This window comes from Chionomys nivalis, chromosome 7 (genome assembly GCF_950005125.1).
Source record: "Chionomys nivalis chromosome 7, mChiNiv1.1, whole genome shotgun sequence".
NCBI classification, from domain to species: domain Eukaryota; kingdom Metazoa; phylum Chordata; class Mammalia; order Rodentia; family Cricetidae; genus Chionomys; species Chionomys nivalis.
The window spans coordinates 96,750,507-96,777,612 of record NC_080092.1 but is presented as its reverse complement, the minus strand read 5'-3'; the positions used below and the strand labels follow the sequence as shown (position 1 = coordinate 96,777,612).

The following is a 27,106-nucleotide window of genomic DNA, read 5'->3' as shown; positions in this document are numbered from 1 at the left end:
ATGCTGGAGATGTTGTGGAATGAAGAGAACACTCCTGCATTGCTGGTGGGAATGCAGGCTGGTACAGCCCCTTTGGATGTCAGTGTGGCAATTTCTCAGAAAATTAGGAAACAACCTTCCTCAAGACCCAGTAATACCACTTTTGGGTACATACTGCTCAATCGTGCCACAAGGACATGTACTCAACTGTGCTCATAGCAGCATTGTTTGTCTTAACCAGAACCTGGAAACAACCTAAATGACCCTCAACCAAAGAATGAATAAGGAAATTGTGGTACATTTACACAATGGAGTATTACACAGCAGAAAAAAAAATAATGACATCTTGACATTTTCAGGCAAATGGATGGAGTTAGAAAACATCATTTTGAGTGAGGTAACCCAGACCCAGAAAGACAATTATTACATGTACTCACTCATAAGTGGTTTTTAAACATAAAACAAAGAAAACAAGCCTATAAATCACAATCCCAGAGAACCTAGACAATAATGAGGACCCTAAGAGAGACTTACATAGATCTAATCTACATGGGAAGTAGAAAAAGACAAGATCTCCTAAGTAAATTGGGAGCATGGGGGCCTTGGGAGAGGGTTGAAGGGGAGGGAAGAGGCAGGGAGAGGAACAGAGAAAAATGTAGAGCTCAATAAAAAGCAATAAAATTAAAATAAAAAAAGAAAAACCAAAAGAAGTTTATGTATTTTACCGAGGGGACCAAACACCAATGGAAATGAATGGCCCAGGTAACCCACCATTTCAAAATGCCTCTGCTAGAGTCTCCTGAAAATTCTGCATCCACAGCACTTTCCAGGTTGCTAACTGAGATGGTCCAACCTCATGGACTACTCCAGCTTAGAGTTCATTATTATCCCAGTTTTCTCAAGGGTCCACCAAAGATACTAGCACCCCCAGACAACAAGAAAAGTGCCCACATTCCCAAAATATTGGTTACAGATGTTTGTTATCATTTAACGGGATTGGTTACAAGTTGTTATTGGTAATGGTCAGAAAAAAAAAAAAGCTGAGAAAAGAAGATTAGATTCAGGGATCTTGTTCTAAAAAGAAAAATGGGGAGGGGGATACAGAGATAATAGGACAAAAGGATAGATTACAGAACCCACTTTAATCTAAAAACCAACTAGTCTTAAATATTTTACACTGGTATGGATTTTTGTATATTGATACAAATTTCAGGTTATTTTTGTTAGAGCGTACTGAATATATGTTCCGACTCTTAAGACATGCAGCTCATTTAACAATTTAATGTACATTTCTAGTCTTTGAAAATTACGGCAAACTGTTTAGGATAATAGAAAAATGCAAGTTGGTAATGAATTGCCTATTGAAATCAAATCTGTAAGCCGGGCGGTGGTGGCGCACGCCTTTAATCCCAGCACTCGGGAGGCAGAGGCAGGCGGATCTCTGGGAGTTCGAGGCCAGCCTGGTCTACAAGAGCTAGTTCCGGGACGGGCACCAAAGCTACAGAGAAACCCTGTCTCGAAAAAACAAAAACAACAACAACAAAAAAATCAAATCTGTAGTCATGTTAAGTATGTTTTCAAGGTCATACCCTGATATGTTTACATAGATAGACAGATTGATAGATGATCTTCAAACACTTCAAAGACCTATAGAACACGGCATTTAATATGTTTAATAACCTAAGGCTTTTCATGACAGTGAGACATGTCTGCTCCTGACAAGACCCATTTACTTCAAAAGAAGACAACAGGTATCAAAGAAACTTTGCATGGAGTTTGCTTTCTTTATGGCAAAAGCTAGTTATGTAGGCAAAGAAACTTCCCTTGCCTTAATTGCTGACAGTATGCTGTCCATGATAAAATATATATATAATATATATATTATATATATATATATAATAGCCAGGTGGTGGTGGCACATGCCTTTAATCCCCTTACTCGGGAGGCAGAGACAGGCAGATAGATTTCTGTGCGTTTAAGGCCATCCTGGTCTACAGAGTGAGTTTCAGGACAGGCTTCCAAAGCTACAGAGAAACCCTATCTTGTAAAACAAAAGACAAAAAAAATCACAATAGTATGATTAAAAAGGTAAATTACATATGAAACTTTAGACTCACAAAGATAGATAACAGAATACTTTCTCTGATCTTTGCTAAATACAAATGGACTGGATATTCTAACTGTAATTTCTACTTGATACCTGTTTTGTTGTATATAATTTAACTGTGTTAAAGTTAAAACCTTCTGCCGGGCCAGGCCGTGGTGGCGCACACCTTTAATCCCAGCACTTGGGAGGCAGAGGCAGGCGGATCTCTGTGAGTTCAAGACCAACCTGGTCTACAAGAGCTAGTTCCAGGACAGGCTCCAAAACCACAGAGAAACCCTGTCTCGAAAAACCAAAAATAAATAAATAAATAAATAAATAAATAAATAAATCCTTCTGCCAGGTGGTGGTGGCGCACGTCTTTAATACCAGCACTCGGGAGGCAGAAGCAGGCAGATCTCTGTGAGTTCGAGACCAGCCTGGTCTACAAGAGCTAGTTCCAGGACAGGAACCAAAAGCTACGGAGAAACCCTGTCTTGAAAAAAAAAAAAAAGTTAAAACCTTCCTTTTGAGCTAAATGAGGGTAGGGCAGCCTTGCCAGACTCTTGAGCGAACAAAATTATCTAGAAACTTCCCCAAAGAGGTGAAAAGACCCCACTCTCCCTTCCCCCGACACACATACACACACACACACACACACACACACCTGCCACGGGCACTATATCCCTTAGACCTGCCTACCTAACTGCAAGTCGCCATGATGCCCCTTAAATCATTGTGTGCCTGGTGGCCTACAAGAGCCACCAGGATCTATCTGGCTGTCTCTGTTGAGAGCCTGGAGTCTGGTGGACCCACAGAAAGACACCGCAGCCTCTCCTTCCAAACCGACTTGATGCTCTTGGCCCAGGCCCATTACCCCTTCGTTGGGAGCATTACTGAAAAACTGGAGGCACCTTGGGGTGTGTTCTAAGCCTCCACCGTAGTTTTTGAGTATGGTCGCAGTGAGGGCTGGCCCCAGCGCACGTTCTTAGTTAGAATCTCTGCAGTCCCGCGCCTCAGCAACGCGGGGGCTGCAAACCGTGCGCCCTCGTTCCAAACGTCCACTGGCCGGAACGGAGGAGAGGAGCCTAGGGCTCCAGTTTGGAGGCCACAAAGCCATAAGCAGGGTCACCTGCTGAGAGCCCTGATGGCCCCTTAGTTCTGCAAGGAGCGAGCCAAGCTCGCCCTTCTTCCCTGGGGCTCCCCGCGGATCCCAACAGCACACAATGCCGCCCTTAGCGGCCAACAGGGTCACCCTCCGGGAGCTGGCCGACCTGGCGATCGGCACTCCAGAGGTGGGAGCGGTGAACTTCACTGCCCTTCATACCCTGATAGTGGCCATACTCAAGAGCCTCAACCTCCAACAGGTAGTGATTGACTTCCACAACCCGTCGGCGACTGAGCCTGGCCGTTCAGCTGAGTCAATCCGAGATGCCATCAGCACCCCACAAGTGTCAACCAGCAAAGAGAAGCGGCGGAGTGTGACCAAACAGTCATCTCAGCAGACCCTGGAGAGCCAGGTGAAGGACCTGGGCAGCCAGGTCCTGGACCTCAGCAAGCAGCTTAAGAATATGGACAACAAAGTGCAGGGCATTGCCACGCACGTGGAACACATCTCCACAGGCACTGACCTCTTCCAGGAGTTCCCCAAGACGGAAGAGGAGACGGCTCTGCTAGCCCCACATATATCCCCACATATATCCCCACATATATCCCCACATATATCCCCACAGACATCTCTGACAAAGCCCATAAAGATCTACGAATCCACGGAGATCGTGGACAAGTCTGAGCCCACAGTGGGGATGCCCCCCGAGACGGAACCAAAGCTCATAAAGACTCAGGAAGATACCAGCCCAGCCAAGGTAGGTAGACTGACCCTGCGGAGCCTCTGCGCCTTCCGGCTACCCTGCAGTTCCTAAGCTGATAGAGGTGCTAGTCCCGGCTTCACACGGCTTCTATTCTCTTGCAGTCCTCGAGTGTGCTCCAAGACCTCATAGAAGACATGAAGATTCTGAAAGAAGCCCACCGGAAGGTGCAGGAGTCACCTGAGCTGAACGTCCAGGTGAGGACATCCCAGGGGCCACATCCCACAAATGGAGTGATCCTTTGACACACCTCTTCTTCTTTTTTCTTTTCTTTCTTTCTTTCATTCTCTCTTTCTTTCTTTTTTTTGTTATTGTATGTTTGTGATTTTTTTTTCTTTTTGGCTTTTCGAGACAGGGTTTCTCCGTAGCTTTTGGTTCCTGCCCTGGAACTAGCTCTTGCAGACCAGGCTGGCCTCAAACTCACAGAGATCCGCCTGCCTCTGCCTCCCGAGTGCTGTGATTAAAGGTGTGCACCACCACCGCCTGGTTTAATTTTATTTATCTTATTTTTTTTAATTTTTAATTTATTTATTTGTTTATTTATTTTTGGATTTTCGAGACAGGGTTTCTCTGTAGTTTTGGTGCCTATCCTGGAGTGCCACCACTGCTTGGCTTTAATTTTATTTTTTGTGTATGAGTGTTTCGCTTGCGGGTGCGTGCACCCACAATGCATGCAGTGCCTGGGGAGTCCAGAAGAGGGCGTAAAATCCCTGGAACTGGAATTACAGATCTTGACCTTGGTCCTCTACAAGAGTAGCCAGTGCTCTTACTTGCTGCACCGTCTCTGCAGCCCTATCCCCAGTTTCCTAGGGTCATTAATAACATATCAAGAGGGAGACAGTGGTGCTGCATGCCTTTAATCCCAACACTCTGGAAGCAGACTGAACTCCAGGACAGGCTCCAAAGCTACACAGGCCACACAGAGAAACCGTGTCTCCAAAAAAAAATAAATAAATAAATAAAAGAAATCAAAATAATAAATAAATAAATAACCTATCAAGAGGAGCTACAGACTTGGTTCGGAGGTTAAAGCATAGGCAGCAAAGGAACGAGGAACACACACGCGGGCGCACACACAGAGAAGGGGGTGGGAGTTGGGGGTTGGGTTGGGGGAGAAAGTTGAGATTGGGTAGTACAGGCTCTCAGAAAAAGAAACCACCATCCTGAAGTGTCTTTATCATGTACAGCGGAACAAAGCAGCAGAGTTGTTACATACGGATAAACATGGATGCGGGTGGATGCGGGTGGACGCGGGTGTAGCCAGTTTTAGTGGGAGCAGCAGTCTGTAGGGTAGCAGCCTCCTTCAGTATGTAATTTTGTTGTTGTTGTTGTTGACCGGAACTCAGAGACCCACCTGCTAGGATTAAAGGCATGTACCACCACTGCCCGACTATTTGTTTTGTTTTGTTTTGATTTGATTTTTTCGAGTCAGGGTTTCTCTGTATAGCTTTGGTGCCTGTCCTGGTAACTCACTCTGTAGACCAAGTTGGCCTCGAACTCACAGAGATCTGCCTGCCTCTGCTTCCTGAGTGCTATTATTAAAGACACGCACCACCACCCAGTTCCCACTATTTTTCTGAAACAAGGTCTCCTTGTAGTCCCCCTGGCCTTGAATTTACCAGTGTAGCCAAGGCTGACTTTGACCTCCAGATCCTTTTAGCCACCTCCCAAGGACTGGGATAATAGGCACGCAGCACCATGCCCGGCCTTTTCTAGACTTTCGAGTTTGGAAGGTCTGTTCAGAATCTAGTCTTAGATCCTGGCGGTCAGCACAAGTCTTAAAGTACAACTGAGGTGTTGGTCACTTGCTGGGACCCTTGAGGGCTTTTCTCCTGCCACGGCTCAGACTGACAGGATGCTGAGGGACCTGGTATTTGGTTCTGGAGAGTCAAGGTAGGCCCTGTGCTGTAGGGCTAGAAGCTTTGGCAGTGGGCAGTGTGAGGCAAAGCGAGGGCTAGCAGTCTCAGGCCACATGAACACGGACTGGGCACACTGGGCACTATTGCTACTGCTGCCTCGGCAACCCACTTCTCTCCTTCCCACTGACAAGGAAAAGAACTGGGAACCTGGCTTTACCTCCCAGATAAAACTAGGTAGAAACTCAGCCCTTCACTGAGAGCCACACACACCTCGTTTCCTTCTCTCCTGTGCACCAAGGCAGTGTGTATATGTGTGTATGTGCATGTGTGAGCATGCGCATGTGTGTACATGTGCATGTGGTGCAGATAGGAGGGCTGGGTGACAGCCCATTCCCAAACTCTGCTTCCAGGAGCTCCTTCAGCGTGTCAATGAACTTGAGAAGGTAGTCAAAGACCGAGAAGAATACCTGGTAATATGGACAAGCCCTGGGGAAAGGGCCCTGGCTTCTCTCTAGAGATGGTCCCAACTCCCCTCCCCCCCGCCAGTATCTATGTCCTTTCGGGATGAGGTTACAGGCACTCTGCCCCTAAGAGACACCACATCTCGATAGTGGGGAGAAGAGAGTCCTTGCCATCTCTGCTCAGGGCTCTATTCAGAGTCGATGGGAGACAAACCAGCTGGCCAGTTCTGTCCTCCTGGCTGGTGGCTGAAAGCCAGTGAATCTTTCTGAGGCTGGGACTGGTGGTAGCACCCACTCAAGCCTGTGGGTCAGATCTGCAGGATGAATGTGTTATGTGTAGTCATGTTTGCACATGTGTGTGTCCGTGTCTCGATCTGTTCCTGACAGGATCAATTGAATCGGAGGCTGAATCTTGCTCCGGGTACTGAAGAATTCACCATGGTCACCTGGGAGGAGCTGGAACAAGCAATCACTGATGGCTGGAAGGCTTCAAGAGGGGTAAACCCACAGGGGTCCTGGGCAGTGGCGTTGGGCGGGGCTCCAGAGAACACGTCTTATAGTTACCAACCGTTCCAAATTCTGGTATTTGCATCTTCATAATTTATTCTGTACATTCTATGTTGCAGAGATCTAAAATAATTTTCCCAGGATGACATTGACCTGAGTGAACCAGATAAATTCCTGGGTTTGGGAAGCACACCTTCATGCTCTGTCTCCGTATTGCGATTGTATGTTGCCCCAGCTTAGAGTCCAAACGGCAGTGTGGAGAGAGATTAAGCCTCCTCGCACCTAGACTGTATGCCAGTGCCCACATTGTCGAGCTCTGCCAGTGCACTGAGTAGAGGATGCTGCCCATTCTCCTTTGCTTCTCTAGCTTTTCAGACTTCCTTTACAGCCCATCCTAAAAAGCATTCATTCCTCGACCCTTAGGACCAGGCTGATCAGAACTGGAGCTAGTAACCTAGCAAGAGGCCCCCCGATAATGTGTCTGTCCATCCTGAGCTGGTAGACGTAATCGCCACATGCTTGGCAACCCTGGTTATTTTCACATGACCTTTGTAGACAGGATTCGCTAGTCCACATCAAGAGTTCCAGGTCAGCCAGGACTACATAATAAGATCCTGTCTCAAAATAACTAAATCATAAAAATCTTAATTAAAAAAAAAAAAGGTGAAGAGCCAGGCAGTAGTGGTGCTTGCCTTTAATCCCAGCACCTGGGAGACAGAGCCAGCTTGATCTCTGTGAGTTCGAGACCAGCCTGGTCTACAGAGCGAGTTCCAGGACAGGCTCCAAAGCCACACAGATAAACTCTGTCTCAAAAAACAAAAATCATCAACAACAAAAGCCAAATTGGGTAGTGGTGGCACACGCCTTTAATCCCAGCACTTGGGAAATAGAAACAGGAGGATCTCTGAGTTCAAGGCCAGCCTGGCCTACAGAGTGAGTACCAGAACAGCCAGGGATACAGAGAGAAACCCTGTCTAACAAAAACAAAACAAACAAAGCCTATGAAACACCGAGCTTCGGTGCCTCGCAGGATAAAGGTCTAAAGGTAAAGCAAAAGACAAAAGTCTTACTTTTCAGGTCCCTGTTGAGAGCCAGGAAGAAGAGAAAAATCCAGGGTAGGCTGGGAAGAGTCAGTCAGTGAGCAAATGCAGTATGAAGACCCGAGTTTAGTCCCCAGCCCTGTAAAGCCAGGCACGGAGGTGTGTGCCTGTAATCCAAGTTCTGAGGAGGGAGATATAAGAGAATCCTTGGGGCATGCTAGGCAGTGAGCCATGCTGAATTGGTGAGCTGTTCTGTGAGAGACCCTGCCTCAAAAAGAGTAAGGAAAGGGATTGAGGAAGACACACAGTGACCATCTCTGGCCTCCACAAATGTGCACACACACATTCACACATAAGAAATTTGCACACACAGAGAAACACTGTCTCGAAACCCCCCCCAAAAAAAAAGAAAGAAAGAAATTTGCGCACACATGCATTCACACACAAGAAAGGTGCACACACATTCACACAGAAGAAGTGCACACACACATAAGAAATGCGTGCACACATTCACACACAAGAAATGTGCACTCGCCGGGCAGTGGTGGCGCACGCCTTTAATCCTAGCACTTGGGAGGCAGAGGCAGGCGGATCTCTGGGAGTTCGAGGCCAGCCTGGTCTACAAGAGCTAGTTCCAGGACAGGAACCAAAGCTACAGAGAAACCCTGTCTCGAAAAAAACCAAAAAAAAGAAATGTGCACACACACATTCACAAACTAAAAATGTGTGCACACACATTCACACATAAGAAATCTTGTTTCTACTCATTCTTTGTTTGGTTGGTTTTGAGTTTTTAAGATGGATTTCTCTGTATATCTCTGGCTGTCCTAGAACTCACTCTGTAGATCAGACTGGCCTTGAGCTCAGAGACCTGCTTACCTCTGCCTCTCGAGTGCTGAGTTTAATGCACCACCACTATTGGCCCTCCTCATAATCTTGAGGCATCCAAATTCCAAATCTGCCCAGAACTTTGAAGTTAAAACTGGAGGAAGACGAAGACAAGCCTGTGAGCAGGTGGTCTGCCCAGATTAGAGGCTGCCTCTACTAACCAGGAGCTATTCTCAATTAACGTTTCAAAACCTTGCAATATATATTATATACTTTCATTACACTTCAATTTATTCTGTGTGTCTGTGTGTCCGGCTGTGTGCATTCCACGATGCCTGAATGGAGGTCAGAGAACAACCTTAAAGAGGTGGGTTCCTGCTGGGTGATGGTGGCGCACGCCTTTAATCCCAGCACTTGGGAGGCAGAGGCAGGCGGATCTCTGTGAGTTCGAGACCAGCCTGGTCTACAGAGCTAGTTCCAGGACAGGTTCCAAAACCACAGAGAAACCCTGTCTCGAAAAACCAAAAAAAAAAAAAAAAAAAAAAAGGTGGGTTCCTCCTTCCACAGCATGGGTCCCAGGGGTTGGTGGCCGATGTCTTTATCCACTGGCCCATGTCCCAGCCCACTTCCCCCAGGAATATATTCTGAAGCAAGTAACCAAGTTTTTCTTTTTCTTTTCTCTTTTCTTTTTGTTTGTTTGTTGTTTTTCGAGACAGGGTTTCTCTGTAGCTTTGGAGCCTGTCCTAGAACCAGCTCTTGTAGACCAGGCTGGCCTCAAACTTCCAGAGATCCGCCTGCCTCTGCCTCCCAAGTGCTGGTATTAAAGCCGTGCGCCACCACTGTCCTGGCTCAAGTTTCATTTTCCTTAGGCTGCTGCTCTGCCCATACATGAAGCATCCTCAGACAGGTGTGGGCCTCATCTGACACCCTTGACAAAAAACAGCATCACCTTGTCTAGGACTCTGTTTCCCACAACTTCTGTCGCTGCTGTGGTCACTTTTCAAAGATTTCGCAGAATGTGTCTTTAGTCTCTGTGCTTAGCTAAATAGCCCCCAAGAACGTCGTTCCTAAAAACCTCCATTATTCCCTCTCAATGACAAGAGACTTTGTAGGTCTGATGAGGTTAAGGATCTTGAAGGAGAATCCCCTGGATCCTGCAGATAAGACGTTATTACCACAAAGGTCTTTGTAAGAGGCAGGGAGACTGAGGAAGGAAAGTTGTAAATTCAAGGCCAAGCCGGGGGTTGTCTTAAAAAGCCAAGCCAGGGGCTGGGGCTGTAGCTTGGTTGGTGTTACTTGCTGAGCATACACAGAACGCTGGGGTCAGTCCTCGCACCACTGATGAACTGCACATGGTGGAGCACAACTGTAATCTCAGCACTCCAGAGGTGGAGGCAGGAGGATGAGAAATTCAAGGCCAGCCTAGATGATTTATGGAGCCCCTGCCTCAAAATAAAGAATCAAAACGAAGGACTCAGAATACGGCTCAGTGGTGGAGGACCCGCTTAATACTTCCACGGCCCAGGTTTAATGCCCGGCATCACATACTTGCACACTCTCACACACAGACTCACACACACACATACCTACACACACACACACACACACACACTCACACAGGGCTGCTTTTCTGCAAGGGCCTTAAGTCATCCTAGCCAATACCCAAGATGGCCTTGCTTTCAGCTTTTCCACTTTCTTAGCCATTGTAACCACTCTCCCTCCTCCTCTTTCCCCAGAGCTCAGATTCATCGTCAGCAACGCTTGGCAAGCGTAAAATGACATTGCCAACATCAAGCGACCTTCCAAGTGGACTGTTTCCCAAGACCCCCACTGATGGCCAGGCTCTGGGTTTCACCGGTGGCCCAGAACAGATGCTAGCCAGCGGTATGGAGCGCCCCCCTGAGAGGATTGTTAGCAGAGACCAGAGCAGAGCCAGAGATCTGCCCTCACGGGCCCGGGAGCCATCCCAGGTCACATCAGAAGCAGATCGCCAGAGGATGAGAGAGTCTGCGGCTCCCACAGGCAAAAGAAGAGACGAACAACAGCCTGGCCCAACCCCAAAAGTCGTCCCTCCAGTCAGAGACCAGCATGTTGGGGCACCCGCTAGTCAGGACCAAGTCTTGCCGAGGCCAGAGGAGCGTAGGATCACACCATTTGGCATGGATCAACCTCCAGAGCTCTATCCTGGCCCTTACCCTCCAGCTGTGATACCCCTCACTATACCTCAGCTGGGTGTATTACCGCCAGAGATGGATGACCAGGAATTGATGCCTCTCGCTATGGATCAGAGTGGTGTACTGCCACCGTCGGTACCTGACAGGGGTCAACAAAGACTGGAAAAAGCTAGTACAACTCAGCTTGCTGCAGTTCCACTCAGCATGTATCAACAAGCCATGATCCTTCCTAGAACAGACCAACCTGGCATGGAACAGGCTGTCACGTATGACAGTGGTGTAGGACCATGGGACACGAGTAGACAAGGGTTGATACCAGTTGGCATAAATCAGCATGGATTTGTAATATTAAGCACAAGTCAGCAAGGACTAATCACCCCTGGTGTGGATCAGCAGGGATTGGTAATACCTGGCGTAGATCAGCGTGCATTCCCTCCATCTCTTCCAGATCAATATGGCTTGATGTCACCTGGTTTGATGCAAGTTAGTACAGATCGACAAGGCTTTGGACAGCCCAGCTTAGCAGCACCAGGCTTCACACAACCCGGAGCAGATCAGCGTGGCTTGGTGCAGCCCAGTGTCGATCAGCGAGGCTTGGTGCAGCCCGGTGTAGATCAGCATGGCTTGGTGCAGCCCGGTGTAGATCAGCGTGGTGTTGTGAAGCCCGGTGTAGATCAGCGTGGCTTGGTGCAGCCCGGTGTAGATCAGCGTGGTGTAGTACAGCCCGGTGTAGATCAGCGTGGCTTGGTGCAGCCCGGTGTAGATCAGCGTGGTGTAGTACAGCCCGGTGTAGATCAGCGTGGCTTGGTGCAGCCCGGTGTAGATCAGCGTGGTGTAGTACAGCCCGGTGTAGATCAGCGTGGCTTGGTGCAGCCCGGTGTAGATCAGCGTGGTGTAGTACAGCCCGGTGTAGATCAGCGTGGCTTGGTGCAGCCCGGTGTAGATCAGCGTGGCTTGGTGCAGCCCAGTGTAGATCAGCATGGTGTTGTGAAGCCCGGTATAGATCAGCATGGCTTGGTGCAGCCCGGTGTAGACCCGCGTGTTTTGATGAAGACTGGGACAGATAGACGTAGTTCAGCACCTGTTGGGGCCGATCAGCAGAGTTCCGTGAGGGCTGAGGCAGATAGGCGAAGTTCAGCACCTGTTGGGGCAGAACAGCGGAGCCCAGTGCAGCCTGAGACAAGTTGGCAAGGTTCAGCACATCCTGGAACAGCTAGGCCGAGTTCAGTGCAGCCAGGGGCAGAGCAACGTGATTTGGTACAACCTAGTGCTGATTGGGATGGTTTGGTACAGCCCAGCACAGACCAACAGCTGGTACCTCCTGATACAGGCCAGCCTAGCTTGATTCAGCCTGGTGTATATCCACCTGATTTGGTACAACTTAGCACAGGACAAGGTTTAGTGCAACCTGGCACAGGTCAGCCTGTTTGGGTTCAACCGAGCACAGATCAGCCTAGGTGGGTACAGCCTGGTGCATTTCTGCCTGGTTTGGTACAACCTAGTGTAGAACAGCATGGTTTGGCACAACTTGGAATGGGTCAGCAGGGATTGGTACAACCAGGTGCTTATGCCCCTGGGTTGATGCAACCTGGTACAATTCAGGATAGTTTGGTACAACCTAGAATGGATCAGAGTGCTTTTGTGCAGCCTGGTGCAGACTGGAGTTATGCACAGCCTGGTGTAGATCGACTCGATATGGCACAACCAGGTGCAGTTCAGCGTGGCCTGGTGCAACCTGGGACATTCCCTGGTGGTTGGATGCAACCTGATACATATTCACCTGGCTTGGTCCAACCTGGTGTAGGTCAATATGGTTTGGTTCAGCCAAGTGTAGCACAAAGTGGTGAAGATCAGCGTGGTTTGATGCAACCTGTCATAGATCAACTCGATTGGATGCAACCTGGAATAGATCACAGTGGTTCAGTACCACCTGGTGCAGAGGAGAGCAGCTTATCCCAACCTGGAATGGGTCAACAGGGTTTAGCACAACCTGGCATGGATCAGTATGGTTTTGTGGAACCTGGTGCAATTCAGCAGCCTGGAGCAGTTCAGCGTGGTCTGGTGCAGCCTAGCTCACTACAGCCCAGGGTAGATCAGCCTGGTTTGTTGCGGCCCAGGGCAGCTGGGCTTGGTATGATGCAACCAGGAATAGTTCAGCCTGGTGCAGGCCCTCTTGGTTTGGTTCAGCCTGGTGCGGGCCCTCTTGGTTTGGTTCAGCCTGGTGCGGGTCCTCTTGGTTTGGTTCAGCCTGGTGCAGGCCCTCTTGGTTTGGTTCAGCCTGTTGTGGGCCCTCGTGGCTTGGTTCAGCCTGGTGCGGGCCCTCGTGGCTTGGTTCAACCTGGTGCGGCCCCTTATGGTTTGGTTCAGCCTGGTGTGCACATGCCTAGCTTGGCTCCACTTGGTACATACCCTCCTGGATTTCCTCAGCCTGGTGCTCCTCATCCACGTGGTTTGAGACAACCCATTTCAAGTCAACCAGGCTTCATAGCACCAAGCATAGAGCTCCGTGGCTTTCCATCAGATCTATATCTAACTCCTGAACAAGCCAGGCAAGATATATTTCCTGTCACGGACCGTCAGGGCCCAGATCATCAAGGCCCAAGAATCCAGTATGACCAAACACAGGCTGTCCTGGGTTACCCTAGCCGAGGACACACAGTTGATGCGTCTAGCCAGTCCTCTTGGGATCCGAGCAGGAAACAAGCCTTTGTTCAATTTGAATTGGCGACCACAGACCAAGACACCACTGACTCCAGTACTCGTGTGTCCTTGAGCTACCCCCACCAACTCTCCTCAGGCAGTGAGGTCCATGGCGAGCGGCAGGAGTCGCTGGAGAAATTGGCCCCAAGTTTCCCCATGGCGGTGGAAACATTTCGCCTGATGGGTGAGCTTGTTAGCCTTTATACGGAACTGAAGGAGCACATGAAGGATTTGGATGAGGAACTCTCCGGCCAGACGGACTTGGAGAAAGTCCAGTACATCCTCTCCACGATGGGTGAGTGTCACCTCCTGTGGAGGGAAAGCAGCCTTGGCCTTCCTCCTGGGTGTCACCCCATCCCCAGCCCCACAAGCAGAACACGCTCCTGCCCAGATGTGACTCCTCTCACACCTACAGCCTGTGGGGAGGCCTGAGGAACAGAGAGGAAGGTGTGAAACTACGGCGGGGGGGGGGGGGGAGCGGAGGGACAGGACGTGTGTCTCAAGGGAGGCCAGAGCCTGGAGGTGAGTGGCAAGCAAGAGAGTTCTAGAACGAAGCTTAATGTTTGCTCACTCACACAGTGGTAGATGAGAATGTCGGGGGCAGCAGGTGAGACGCTGGGCACATACTGGTCCTCCCTGCTTCCCCTGCCTCCTTGCTCAGTCACCAGAGAAGCAGGACCAAGTCATCTTCCGCTTGACCTCTGGGGTCAGTTCCTCACCAAGGGACTGGAAACAGGCAGGGAAACCAATGGGAACCACACCCTGATGGCAGTCTCCGTATCCCACAGTCAAAAAGACCATACCTCAGGACCTGCAGGAGCAGATGAAGAGCCTGAAGTCCTTGACCAAGGAAGTGCGGAAGGACAAGGACAGAGTGCGTAAGGGAGGGTCAGCCTCCTTAGCGTCCTGAGGTGAATCAGAGACTGGGCGTTTTCTGCCAGGCTGGATGCCCACAGGCCCTCCCCCTATGCTGGGGTCTCAGCGGATCCTTATCACCCAGTCATATAGAAAACACAACCCCACCTCAGCCGTGAAGATGGGTACGCAGAGCCTTTAAAATACAGGGGGCCCTGGACACGCATTTGTTCCTCATGTCACATCTAGAGGGAGAGGCCACTGTCAGAGCTTCAGCCATGAGATGGCGGAGGGCTGGATCTCTCGAGGGCTGCCTTTGGCAGCAGACACTAGGGTCCGCCTGACACCTCACCTCCCGGCTTTCTGTTTGTAGCTGGAGAAGATACAGAGGCTGATAGAGGATGACAGCTCTTCAGGGAAGGACATGAAGCCCAACCAGCTGACCTTGCAGCTGGGCATCCTCAGGTGACACCCTCTCTCCGCTGGCACCCTGGCTGTCGTCATGGTTAAAGCCCAGGCGGTGGAGGTGGCCTTCTGCCTCCCCGTGTGCTGACCAGTGTCTCTCACCTGGATTGTACCAACTCTTCAGGTTACCCTGGTCTTTTCGAGGCCTGGCAGACACCAGCACTAGGATCGGGAGGAGCCCAGAGATGCTATGTCCCCACCACAGGACTCCATTTGGGACTCTTAAACAGAGCTTCCAGATGTTCTTATCCTGCAAAGAGTTCTGGGCCAGTGGCAGGAGCCGTTGTTCTTTGACATTGCAGGGTCACGGTCTCAGATATCGAAAAGGAGCTGTCTGAGCTGAGGGAGAGCCAAGAGCGAGGCAAGGCCGCCATGGAGAATTCAGTCTCTGAAGCCTCCCTCTACTTACAGGATCAGGTGAGCGGTCCGTGGTCAAGGCCCCAGCACCACCCCCACCCCCGCCCCCAGAGTCCGAGGCAGAGAGCAGTCCTCACCCAGTGGAGATCAGTTCTGAGTTACTTTTCTTTTTTTTTTTTTTTTTTGGTTTTTCGAGACAGGGTTTCTCTGTGGCTTTGGAGCCTGTCCTGGAACTAGGTCTTGTAGACCAGGCTGGTCTCGAACTCACAGAGATCCGCCTGCCTCTACCTCCCGAGTGCTGGGATTAAAGGCGTGCGCCACCACCGCCCGGCTTCTGAGTTACTTTTCTATTGCTGTGGTAAAATGCCATGACCAAAAGCAGCTTAGAGAAGGGTAGAGTTCGCCATGACAAAGAAAGTGTGGCGGACAGAACGGGCAGCTAGCAGATTCTGTTTGCCTCTGCACGAAGGGAGCAGCAGCTGTGGACCAAGGGTGGTTCAGCCGCACGGGCCTCTGAGGGATGCTTCCCAGCCAAAGCATTGCAGGGTGGGAGGGGTTATGGGCTGGGGCTCAACCCCACCCCGATGCCAAAGGACAAGGGCGTCAGTGTAGGAGACAGGTTCCTTCACTGCCGCTTTCCTTTTGTGTATTCCTTGTTATTCACCTGTCATAATAAGAGTATTTTATTATTTTTGATAATTTTCTTCCTGCTTTTTGAGTTAGTAAAACTACATTATCTCCTCCTTCCCATTCCTTCCTTCAAGTCCTCCCATAAGCCCTCCCTTATTTATTCTCTTTCAAATTGATGGCCTCTTTTTCTTCCATTGCTGTTGGTGGTCGGGTGTGTGCATGCGTGTGCGGTATGTGTGTGCGTGTGTGTGTATGTATTCATAAATATAAAAGTACAGGGGTCTGAAGAGATGGCTCAGTGGTTAAGAGCACTGCCTGCTCTTCCAGAGGATCTGGGTTCAATTCCCAGAATCCACATGGCAGCCCACAACTGTCTGTACCTCCAGCCATGCATGCAGGCAAAACACCAATACACATAAAATAAGAATAAATAAATCATTAAAAACAAAAAGTACAACTATCGTGGGCTGGAGAGATTGCACAAGGGTTAAGAGCGCTGGCTGCTCTTCCAGAGGACCGAGGTTCAATTCCCAGCATCCACATGGCAGCTCACAGCTGTAACTCCAGTTCCTGGGTACCCAGCATCTTCCTACAGGCAAAACACCAAGGCACATAAATAAAAAGTACAGCCTGCTTAGTTCATATGTCACTTATATGTATGTTTTCGGGGCTATGTCACCATTTGGTATTGGTGTACGTAGTTTCCCTGGAGGAGACGCTGTCTTCTGCTCGTGGTTTTTTTTTTTTTTTTTTTTTTTGTCTAAGACTGAGGTCCCAAGAACTCTTCTTTCCCGCACAAGCTTGTCTATTGGTGACGCATGTGCCATGGGTGTGTGGAGGGAGTGCTGCTCAGGGGGCAGAGGCGTCAGGTTCCTGGAGCTGGAGCTTCACGGGGCTCAGACACCTGCTGCCAGTGCCGGGTGTGAACTCAGGCTCTCCGGACGAGTCACACAGGCACAGGTGCTCTCTGTCACTGAACCATCTCTCCAGCCCCTCCTTCCTCCTTTAGGAAAGTCACACACATTCTGACAGGTGTGTGCTGTTACTGTGGCTTGCATTTGCGTTTCTCCAGTAATTTGTGATGCTGAGACCTTCTCCTGTGCCCGTTGGCCATCCTGTGTGCCATCCTGTGTACTTGAGCAGACATGGTGCTAGAGAGATCAAACCTAGCACCTTACACGCCAGACTGTGTTTTCATTGCGCTACACCCACAACCTCCCCCTTTCCCAAATTCCTTCTCCCAAGCTGATTGTCCTGTAAGGGCAGAAGGAGGCTCAGAGAGTCAAGGGACACCTGCCAGCCCCAGGTTCACATTGACCACATAGAGAGCTACCCCACCCGACCCCCACCTCCTCTGCAACATTTCTGTTTGCTTTGTTTGTGTTTTCTCTCTGCAGTGCTGGGATGGAACCCAGCCGGGCTCCCAGACAAGCCCTCCATACCTGGGCTCCTGGTAGCCTAGCGTCCTTTCCAGAAGGTTTCACTTTCCATGCTACCTGCACTGCCAGGCTCTGGCTACCTGGCCTTCCTGCCTTTCTCCTAACACACTTATGCTGTTCTTTCTGGAATGTTCCTGGTCCTCATTTCCCAGGAATTCGCCTTTTTGTTTTGTTTTGTTTTTTTTATTTTCAAGACTGGGTTTCTCTGTAGCTTTTTGGTTCCTGTCCTGGAACTAGCTCTTATAGACCAGGCTGGCCTCGAACTCACAGAGATCCGCCTGCCTCTGCCTCCTGAGTGCTGGGATTAAAGGCGTGCGCCACCACCGCCTGGCCGCCTTTTGTTCTTGAAGGCTCCACTGAGACAGCCAACTTTCCTGAGGACTGACCCAGAGAACCGGATGCCTTTCTTTCTCCTAGCAGCCGTCCGTCACGCTGGCCTTCACTCAGGTCCCTTTCTTAGCAAGCTGATGACTGTGTGACCCCAGAACAAAAGGGCAATGCATTGCATGTGGACCTGCAGGAGCAAACCCCAGTCTCGGGCAGCCTGAGGCAGGCAGCTCCCCCTGACCTCCCGGGCCTGGCTCGTATGTGTTTACATTTCTTCTCATCCATCCTGGCTGTGCGAACCTCCCTCCATTCTGTCCCTCAGCAACGCGTGTCTCTCACCCTCTCAAATATCTTCCCTAAGCTCCGGCTGCATCTGTTTGGTGTCACTGCCCAACAGGAGGGGATGGTGTCCCTTCCTGGAGCCTAGGTTGGTTGCTCTTGAATCGAGCTGGCCACCCAGGACCAACCATTGGTGGTAACACATGGGAAGAGACGCAAGCAGAAGGGCCAGGCTGAGCAGCTCTCCCTGGAAGGAGCTTATGCCTTCAGACCCCAAGAGATCCCTAGCTGTATTTGTGCTTCTCACATTGGCTTATCCTTAAGGGTTTCCATCCTGAGTGAGAGAGTGTGTGTAAAAAGCCCGCTGTCCGCACTCCCAGTGCTGAAAGAGCATTGTGTCATGGGAGACCATCCTTTTAGAATTTAGCTACAGAAGCTGCGTCCTCACGCTGGACCCCCACACTGGCTAGAGGGATCTCCCCACATAGGTGCTTCCTCTGTCATTAATGCTGTCCACTGGGGGAAAAAAAGTGTTTGAAAACTGTTTGATGGGGAAGAGTTCAACTGTCTGCTGTGTGTGTGCTGTATCCTCTGTGAGGTGCTGAGGAGGCAGAGGCTGAATGTGCCGCCGCAGCGGTTAGATGTGACTTTGGCCATCCTTTCTGCCCCCTTCATGTCTGCCTTGCGTCCAGCTGGACAAGCTCAGGACCATCATTGAGAGCATGCTGGGCTCCTCCTCCACGCTGCTGTCCCTGAGCATAACCCCACACAAGTCCACCAACACCCTGGTGCCCGGCCAGATCGACCCTGAGGCCACCTGCCCAGCCTGCAGTCTGGATGTGGGCCACCAAGTCAGCCTGCTGGTCCAGCGCTATGAGCAGCTGCAGGACATGGTCAGCGGCCTGGCTGCCTCGAGGCCCTCCAAGAAGGCCAAGCTGCAGAGCCAGGTGAGTCTCTGCTTGGCTCCTTCACAGGGTGGCTGCAGGAGAGGGCCCACAGAAGCCCCGTGTGAGAGCCTGAGGGTCAGGCTCCCATGCTGGAGCCCGTTAGCCAGATCCCACATAAGGCTGGTTCTTACCCAGCTCACCGTGAAGACAGCAGCAAAGCTGGCTTTGGAGAGGCTGGAATGCAGGGAGGGTGGTGGACCAAGGCTGAAACAGTGCCCGTTATGGAACACAGGGGCACTGGCACAGCTTCCCCTCACTTGGCAGTGTTTCCAGCCCTTTCTAGACTTCCCCAGGAGGGAAAGCTTGCGGCTGGGGTGGGGGTCATCACCAGATCCTGGTTTCTGCTCTTGGACTCAGGGTTTCAGATGGAGTCCAGATTGTTGCCCACACCTCACCTCTCAGGGACCGTGGGACAACGTAGCACATCTAAGACTCAGTCACCTCTCTGAGGACTCCAAAGGCCACTGATGCCAGTCCATCAACACGTGGGGGACGGGTGACAACATCCAGTTGAGGGACAGAACTGTCAGTGAATACCACTTGGGGAAGCCAGAATGACTTTGAAGTGAGCATATGTGTTGGGTGATGGTTTTGTTTTTAGCATTTATAAGTTTATTATACACACACACACACACACACACACACGCGCGCGCGCGCACGCATGCATACACGCATGCATATCACGGCATACTTGCAGAAGTCAGAGGACGACTTGCATGAGTCAGTTCTTTCTGTCCACCATGTAGTTCCTGGGGGTTGAAGTCAGGTCACCAGGCTTAGCGACAATGATTTTACGTGTGGGGCCACCTCCCGAGCTTTGTCCTTCTCTGTTAAGCCTCACTGCGCAGCCCAGACTGTACTTGAACTTCCAATCACTCCGCTTCCTGAGTGTTGGGACGACAAGCTGGCATGACCACACCCGATTTTTGCTTGTAGTTCTAAAAGGCAGCCTACTGCTTATGGGGGCTAAAGGGGGACTGCTTACGAGGAGGCCCAGAAGCCTCCCAAGAGCCTCCCTGTCGCTGCTGCAGGATGAGGAGCTGCTGGGTCACGTGCAGAGCGCCATCCTGCAAGTCCAGGGCGACTGCGAGAAGCTCAACATCACTACCAGCAACCTCATTGAGGACCATCGGCAGAAGCAGAAAGACATTGAAGTGAGCAGGCCCAGGGCACCTGGGTGGAGCCGAGGCTCATCCCACCCTGCCCACCCCGCCACTCAGCATCGCTAACTCTGCCTTTCCTCTGTCCTGTGGGTCCCCAGGTGCTGTACCAGGGCCTAGAGAGGCTGGAGAAGGAAAAGGCTGACCGAGATCACCTGGAGATGGAGATCGATGTAGTGAGCAACTCACCCCGGGAGCCTTCCTGTCTCCTCCCCTGCCAGCGCAGGAGGTGGGGTTACGGAGGGATGGGGGCAGACTCCGGGAGGAACACTCACGCCCCCGCGCTGTTCTCTGGCAGAAAGCAGACAAGAGCGCTCTGGCGTCCAAAGTGAGCCGGATCCAATTTGACGCCACCACCGAGCAGCTGAACCACATGATGCAGGAACTGGTGGCCAAGATGAGCGGACAGGAGCAGGACTGGCAGAAACTTCTGGACAAGCTCCTGGCGGAGATGGACAGCAAGGTGAGGGCGGGAGGAGGCGCAGGGCGGGCTGGGCTGCTCTCCACGCAAGGCCCTGCCGTCAGACACGCCCACTTTCTCCAAGGCTAGATCCCTTCCCCCATCTACCTGCTGCCTTAAACTCACACGGTGCCCATCTCCCAGCTGGACCGCCTGGAGCTGGACCCACTGAAGCAGATGCTGGAGGACCGCTGGAAATCGCTGCGGCAGCAGCTCAAAGAGCGCTCTCCACTCTACCAGGCAGACGAGGCAGCTGCCATGCGCAGGTGAGGTCAGGAAGACTGGGGAACCTACAGGTGGCACGCTGGGCAGCCCCAGAGGGCCTTTTCTGCCCAGGACTGTCAATCAGGAGGAGGGACTGCATTTTAGAGTTGAATAACTAAGCAGGGCGTGGTAGCCTTTAATCTCGGCACTGAGAGGCACAGACAGGCAAGGGGAGTCTGAGGCCAGCCTGGTCTACATGCAACCTGAGTTCCAGGACAGCCAGGGCTGCTACACAGAGAAACCGTGTCTTGAAACCCCACCCCCTCAAAAAGTTGGCCGTATCCTTCAGATCATGGTGCAGAGAGGCAGTAGGAGGTGCAAGGTTCTTGGTGTTCGGTTGTGCTTGCTACCCTGAGGCGTGAAGATGGTTAAGATGCCCCTGGGGAACCAGAGCCGGGAAATCCCACTCGTGACCACCAGGGGGCACCAAAGGCATACACAGAATGCTACAGAAGGCACTGAGTTGGACAGCTGATTCAGGATGTGTGCCTGGAAGGGATGGTTAGGGCCAGGTGAATGCCCAGGAAGTAGGGTAGGAAGTAGGAGGTGGCAACCTCGTAGACTGAGCTGCCAAAATGACCATCCTACGGGGGAGCCAATCTCTCTGGATCTCACCTGCTGTGCTATAATCCCATTCCTGACAGGCAGCTCTTGGCTCACTTCCACTGCCTGTCCTGCGACCGTCCCTTGGAGACATCGGTGACTGGACAGTGAGTGTCCACACCTCACCCACAGCATCTGGTGGTAGGGAGAAGACAGCACAACCGGGGGTGTGTCTCCCTGTCCCCATTCATCTCACCTCCTGTCCTGGGTCCCCTTCTGTCCCTGGTCCTTCCTAGGGGGCCCACACTGAGCAATTAGGAATGTTCTTTAGAACATGGCAGTGGGTGGCTGGCGCTACCGAGTGGTGGGATTTCTCATGCCCTCCCCTTCTTCTGTCCCGCCCAGAGTCCTCTCTATGACCCCTGTAGTTCCCAGCATGCCCGGGCACCGTTCTATCCGGCCTTATACTGTGTTTGAGCTAGAGCAGGTCCGACAGCAGAGCCGCAAGTATGGGACAGTGGGATCCTGGGTAGGGCAGGGGTGGGGTAGGAGGAGGACTGACTGAGATGGCTCCAGAGGGCACCCTGGGAGGGCTGCTGAGAGTCTCTGCCCAGGATTGGGATGGGGGGCGGCACTAGATTAACTTTGTTGGTTTTGAATTTAAATTTTTTGTTACATTTTAAGTATTTGTTTTGTGGGGGAAGAGGGCTTTTGAACATAGGGAAAAACCTTCCCTGCCAGTCTGGTCCCTCACAGGTCTCAGAGTTGCTGAGCTGTCCAGTGACACCTCAGCCCACAATCAAGGGCCCATGGCGTGGGTCCCTAGCCCAGTTGACACAGGGTCCTGCGGAACAGGGTCCTGGAGCCAAAGGAAGAGTGAAGACAAGGCCCAGGAGAAAACATCCGGAGCTCTGTCCAGCCCTGGGTTGACCTCTTTCCCTCTGCCCCATCTCACAGCCTAAGGCTGGGCAGCAGCTTTTCTCGGGGTGATCTGTCCCAGACGGACCAGAGTGTGGGGCGCCTGCGCAGTATGCACTCCAAGGCGCTGATGGACGTCGAGACCCTGGGTTGACCTCTTTCCCTCTGCGCCCCCCCCCCCCCACGTCCCCGTCTCACAGCCTGAAGTTGGGTGGCAGCTTCTCTCGGGGCGATCTGTCCCAGATGGAGCGGAGTGTGGGGCGCCTGCGCAGCATGCACTCCAAGATGCTGATGGACATCGAGAAGGTGCAGATCCACTTCGGAGGCTCCGTGAAGGCCAGCAGCCAGATGATCCGAGAGCTGATGCACGCTCAATGCCTCAGCCACCCGTGCTACAAACGGTAGGAGCACAAGAGTCCCGGGGACACCCAGGTCCCTGAGGACCAAGCTTGGCCCCGGGGGTAAGAACAAAGGCCTCACCCCATCGCTAGGGATGGGGGGGTGGGGTGGGGAATGAAGGGTGAGAGTGTGTGCGCGTCAGAGTGGCGCGTATGCGTGGTGTGTGGTGTGTACAGCCTCAGGCTTATACACCTGCCTGTCGCCAGTAACACTCCTGGTGACTCAAAGCGACTCCCGTGTCTGCATCCTAGGGGGGTAGATACGGCAGACTATACCTACTCCACGGTGCCCCGGCGCTGTGGGGGCAGCCACACCCTCACCTACCCTTACCGCCGAAACCGCCCGCAGCACCTGTCCCCGCTGGAGGAGATCCAGATTGCCATGAAGGTCTGATGGGAGCCGTGGGGAGGATGACCCTGCCAGGCCCCTTCTGGAAAGCCACCCAAAGCCCCATCACTTGGCCCTCTGCCCTGAGCCCCCTCTACCTTCCTTCTCTTTCTCCCTGTCCTAGGGGTTGCTAGGCAAGCATCTCCCCAGTTTCTGTTTACTTTTAAAAAAAAAGATTTATTCATTTTTATTTTATGTGTATATGTATGTCGGTGTGAGAATGCCCTGGAATGGGAGTTACAGACAGTTGTGAGCTGTCATGTGGGTGCTGGGAATTAAACCCAGGTCCTCTGGAAGAGCAGCCAGTGCTCTTAACCGCTGAGCAATCTCTCCAGCCCCCCACCCCCGCCTCTTATTTTTGAGACATGATCTTCTCACAAAGGTGCTCAGGCAGGCCTTGAACTCCTGATCCTTCTGCCTCAGCCTCCCAAAGTAGCTGGGATGTACAGTCCTTGCTCAGTTCAGGCCCCGGGCTCTCTGCTGAGTAGAATCGGTCCTTCCTCCCACCCATCTCCCAGACACCACACTACTGCCTTCTGCCACAGGCCTTGGACCCCCACTCTCCCTCCCTCCAGCTTGCACTCAGCCCAGACTCCACACAGGGGTCTTGCTTTTTATGGTCCTGGATGAGCTGGGCTGGTACTAGCTTTATCTCTGAGACTGGCCTTCAAGTCGGTGGGCTGCCTGCTGCCTCAGTCTCCCCAAAGCCAGGGCTACAGGCAGGTCTCCCCTCCTCCATTCCCAGGGAGGGCCCTGAGCACGGCTTGCTGACGGTGTCTGGGGAGGAGACTCAGAATGTTACAGTGATAACAGCACGCATATCTCTCCGTAGCATGATGAGGTTGATATCTTGGGCCTCGATGGACACATCTACAAGGGACGAATGGATACAAGGTTGCCAGGCATCCTAGGGAAAGACGGTGAGCTTCCAGATAGCCTTGAGTTCCTTCTGGGTTCTTGCTTGGGTTCCAGAGGACATTTGTCTCTCTTGGTACAAGCATGTCTGGACCATTGGGCCCCAGGCCTTTTCTTTCTCCTCCCCAGAGCCAGGTGGCTGTTTCCCGGTGGAAGGCAGCAGCCAGACCCAGCCAATGGCCCAGCAGAGGCTCTATCCTTTCTCGCTGGCCTTCACCCTCATCACACCCCCACCTAGGAGCTCTCCTACCTCCGCCTCAGTTCCCTTGTCAGTGCGGTCCAGCCCTAACTGACTTTCCAAAACTCAACAAAGGGCCGTTATCTGATTCCAACACCAAGCCTCCTGAAAGCCCACTTCCAGTTCATACCGGACCATTTCCCATCATGCCTTGAGCCCTCCCCGTTGTCTGCTTCCTGAACCCTGAGCCTGGGCCATAACTCCTAATCCCTATACAAGGCTGATGTGTACAAGTCCTCAGAGAATCTGGGTGATGGGTGCATGGAGGGACAGACGGGCAGGTAGATAGGCCGATGAACCGAGTGTTTCTAAGGGGCATAGCCACAAATTTAGGCTGTAAAGGTCCCACCCTGGCTGGCTCCTCATCGCCATGGGTCCCCACAGCTCTCAGTGCTGACCTGCCTCCTGTCCTTCCCTGCCCCAGGAATGACAAAGCACAAGTCCAAGCAGCTACAGCAGCTACAGCAGTTACAACAGCTGCATCAGCTGCAGCAGATGCAGCAGCTTCAGCAGGCTCAGCAGGCCCAGCATGCCCGGCCCCACGTGCACAGACAGCCTTCCCTGGGCAACGGCGGCCTGCCACCCTCTCGGCCTCAGAGTGCCCAGATGCTGGCTGACAGCAATTCAGGTAGCTTCCTTCTGGAAGCCTGAACGCTACCCCCAGGCCTTTCCTTCCCTCCGGACAGCCTTCTCTTCCAGCCCAGGCTGGGCATGGGAGGGAGAATGGAGAAAACTCAGGTGCTGAATGTTTGGTGTGTGCCAGGTCTGTGAGGTGAACACCGCTTCTGTCCTTCTCCACACAAGAGGACATAGGGACAGATGCACACTGCTCTCTGGCTCCAGGCACACAAATGTTCTAAGAGCCAGGCTGCGGGCCCAGGACACAACCACCCCCTCCAACCTCCACCACTCTGACCCTATCCTGTAGGTGTCCTCTAGTCTGGAAAGCCCCTAAAGTCCCTGGTCTCCGCTGAGAAGCTAGACCAGAGAGAAGGCCAAGGGGCTAGGGGCCTCTGGGTCCTACCACACAAGGCCTGTGGTCCTCGCTGGAAGGTGAGGCTAGGGCCTACACCACCAGGTAACTAAGCCAGTCTCTCCCCACATCTGTCATAGGTGTGTATGTGTGCAGGACCAGCACCCCTAAGAGGCAGGGTGGCTTGCTAACAGTCTGCACACACAGTATCTTGAGGGCTTGCAGGAGACCCAGGGATCTCGACACTCGTTCACCGTCCCTGCACCCCAGTTAAGACCTTCGAGCTCTCTGTACCATACCTCCATCCCTGCGTGCATGAGAGCCTGTAGCAGAGATGGGAGGGGAAACTATAAAGGTGGGCACGGCGGCCATGGTACCCCACTGTCACTAAGGGCTTCTCGCTGGCCAGGCTGGTCAGGTGGTTTTGTCTATGAGCCAGTTTTAATTCACACACCTACATTAAAAGGTAGAAGCCAACATTAGCCCAGGAACAACTAGGGAAACAGTGTGTGTGGGGGGGGGCAGTGAGAGGGGGAACAGGAAGTGGCCAAGCTGGGATTCAAGGGCTGGCACTGGTAACCAATGAGAATGGGCCACCACAGTGTGTTTCTGTGACTTTCTCCTGGGTCCCTGGCTTTCTTATCTCAGGTGCTTTCTACTTAGAAATACTTAGCACTCAAAAAACCAAAAAAAAAAAAAAAAAAAAGAAAGAAATTGGAGACTCTGAGTGATGTGGAAAAATTTCTGGTCCTATCCGAGTGTTGCCTCTCAAAGAACAGGAGGTCATCAAAGAGGCCGTTTCTTCCGTCCTCCTGCAGAGGGACGTTATTACTAAGGGCTCCCCTCCAAGGATCGTGAAAGGGCCTTAAGCATTTACTCAGAAAACACCCATGAAAGCTTGCACTGTGAGGTCCAGCCCAGCAGCCTAGCTAATGTTGTTCACAATTTGCTTAGGCCTTGGGCAAGCTAGAGGGGACCCTGGTGGGCATGGGGGACCAGGCAGAGCAAGCTGAGCCCCTCCTGTCTTTCAGTTCCTTCAGGGCAAAAGAAAGACAGACCCGTCTCCTCTGAGGGGCGTCTCTCCCAGCCGAATGTGGCCCACGCATCCATCCCTACAGAGATGGCAAGTCTGCAGGGCGGCCCATCTGGTCTGAATGTCCACATGGATGTGCCTCCTAGGGAGGGGATGGAGGAGCCCACCCGGGGCCCGAGGTCCACCACTGCTCACTAAACAGAGAGAGAAATAAAAGGTTTGAAAAAAAGAGTCTGAGTGCCAGGAGACTTCTCTGCTGTCTTGCTTCAAGAAGGACAGAGTAAGCAGGAGGCAGGTACCCGCTGCTGGCCAAGCAGCTGGGCTTCGGGGCCTTCCCTCATCTGAAGAGCAAACTGTTCCCTGGACAGCAAGTCCAGTTTATGGTCAGAGAGAGCTAGAACTAAAGCTCCAGTGAGTTGTTCTAAGGACACAGGAGTTCAGAAAGGGCAGAATGTTGCACCCAGGGCACGGAGGATAGCTGGGGCAAGACATCCGACCTGGTTCTGGGAACCAGGGGCCTTCTGAGTAGGCTGGGACCCGTGGTGTTTGTGCACTAGCTCCACTTGGAGGTGAGGTGTATCTGCTGCCTGCTCCCTGGCTGCTGCCTCAGGGCAGCTCCTGGCTCCACACACAGCTTGCAGCCAGAACAAACCCACACTGCTGGGCAGATTTCCATCAGCCATGTTCCGCAGCCCTTCTGGATGAGTTGCTGCAGATGGGAGCTTGAAAGGCAACCCTGTGGAGGGGCTCAGTGCCCGGCTGTCTGGAGAGCAAGGGCGTGAGCAACAGGACTCTTAACTGTATGAGGCCGAGGGTTCTGTTGACCATGGCCACTCAGCCCAGTGTGCTCACCTGCGGTCACCACTGTCCAGGGTTCCTGAGGCTCAGGGTCTGGACAGATCAGAGCTCCCAGCACTGCTGCCAGCCGGCTCAATCTTGAGCTGGGGCCTCCAGACAGTTCCTAGGTGTCCACAAAAAAAAGGACTGGCCCATCTTGAGTTCAAGAAACCCCGAATCA

General features: G+C 52.2%; 1 protein-coding gene across 1 annotated transcript; it reads left to right on the top strand.

The window, feature by feature from the left end:
* The first annotated feature begins 3,288 nt into the window (after positions 1-3,288).
* Positions 3,289-26,286, top strand: Qrich2 (glutamine rich 2). Its single transcript, XM_057773998.1, has 21 exons — positions 3,289-3,927; positions 4,035-4,121; positions 6,200-6,259; positions 6,638-6,748; positions 10,362-12,930; positions 13,534-13,794; positions 14,288-14,373; positions 14,728-14,819; positions 15,122-15,236; positions 18,544-18,798; positions 19,830-19,952; positions 20,060-20,134; positions 20,257-20,421; positions 20,563-20,684; positions 21,327-21,392; positions 21,631-21,732; positions 22,344-22,544; positions 22,794-22,929; positions 23,762-23,849; positions 24,507-24,710; positions 26,087-26,286. Exons 1-21 carry the CDS (start codon positions 3,289-3,291, stop codon positions 26,284-26,286), a joined length of 5,757 nt encoding a protein of 1,918 aa, XP_057629981.1.
* The last annotated feature ends 820 nt before the right edge of the window (positions 26,287-27,106 follow it).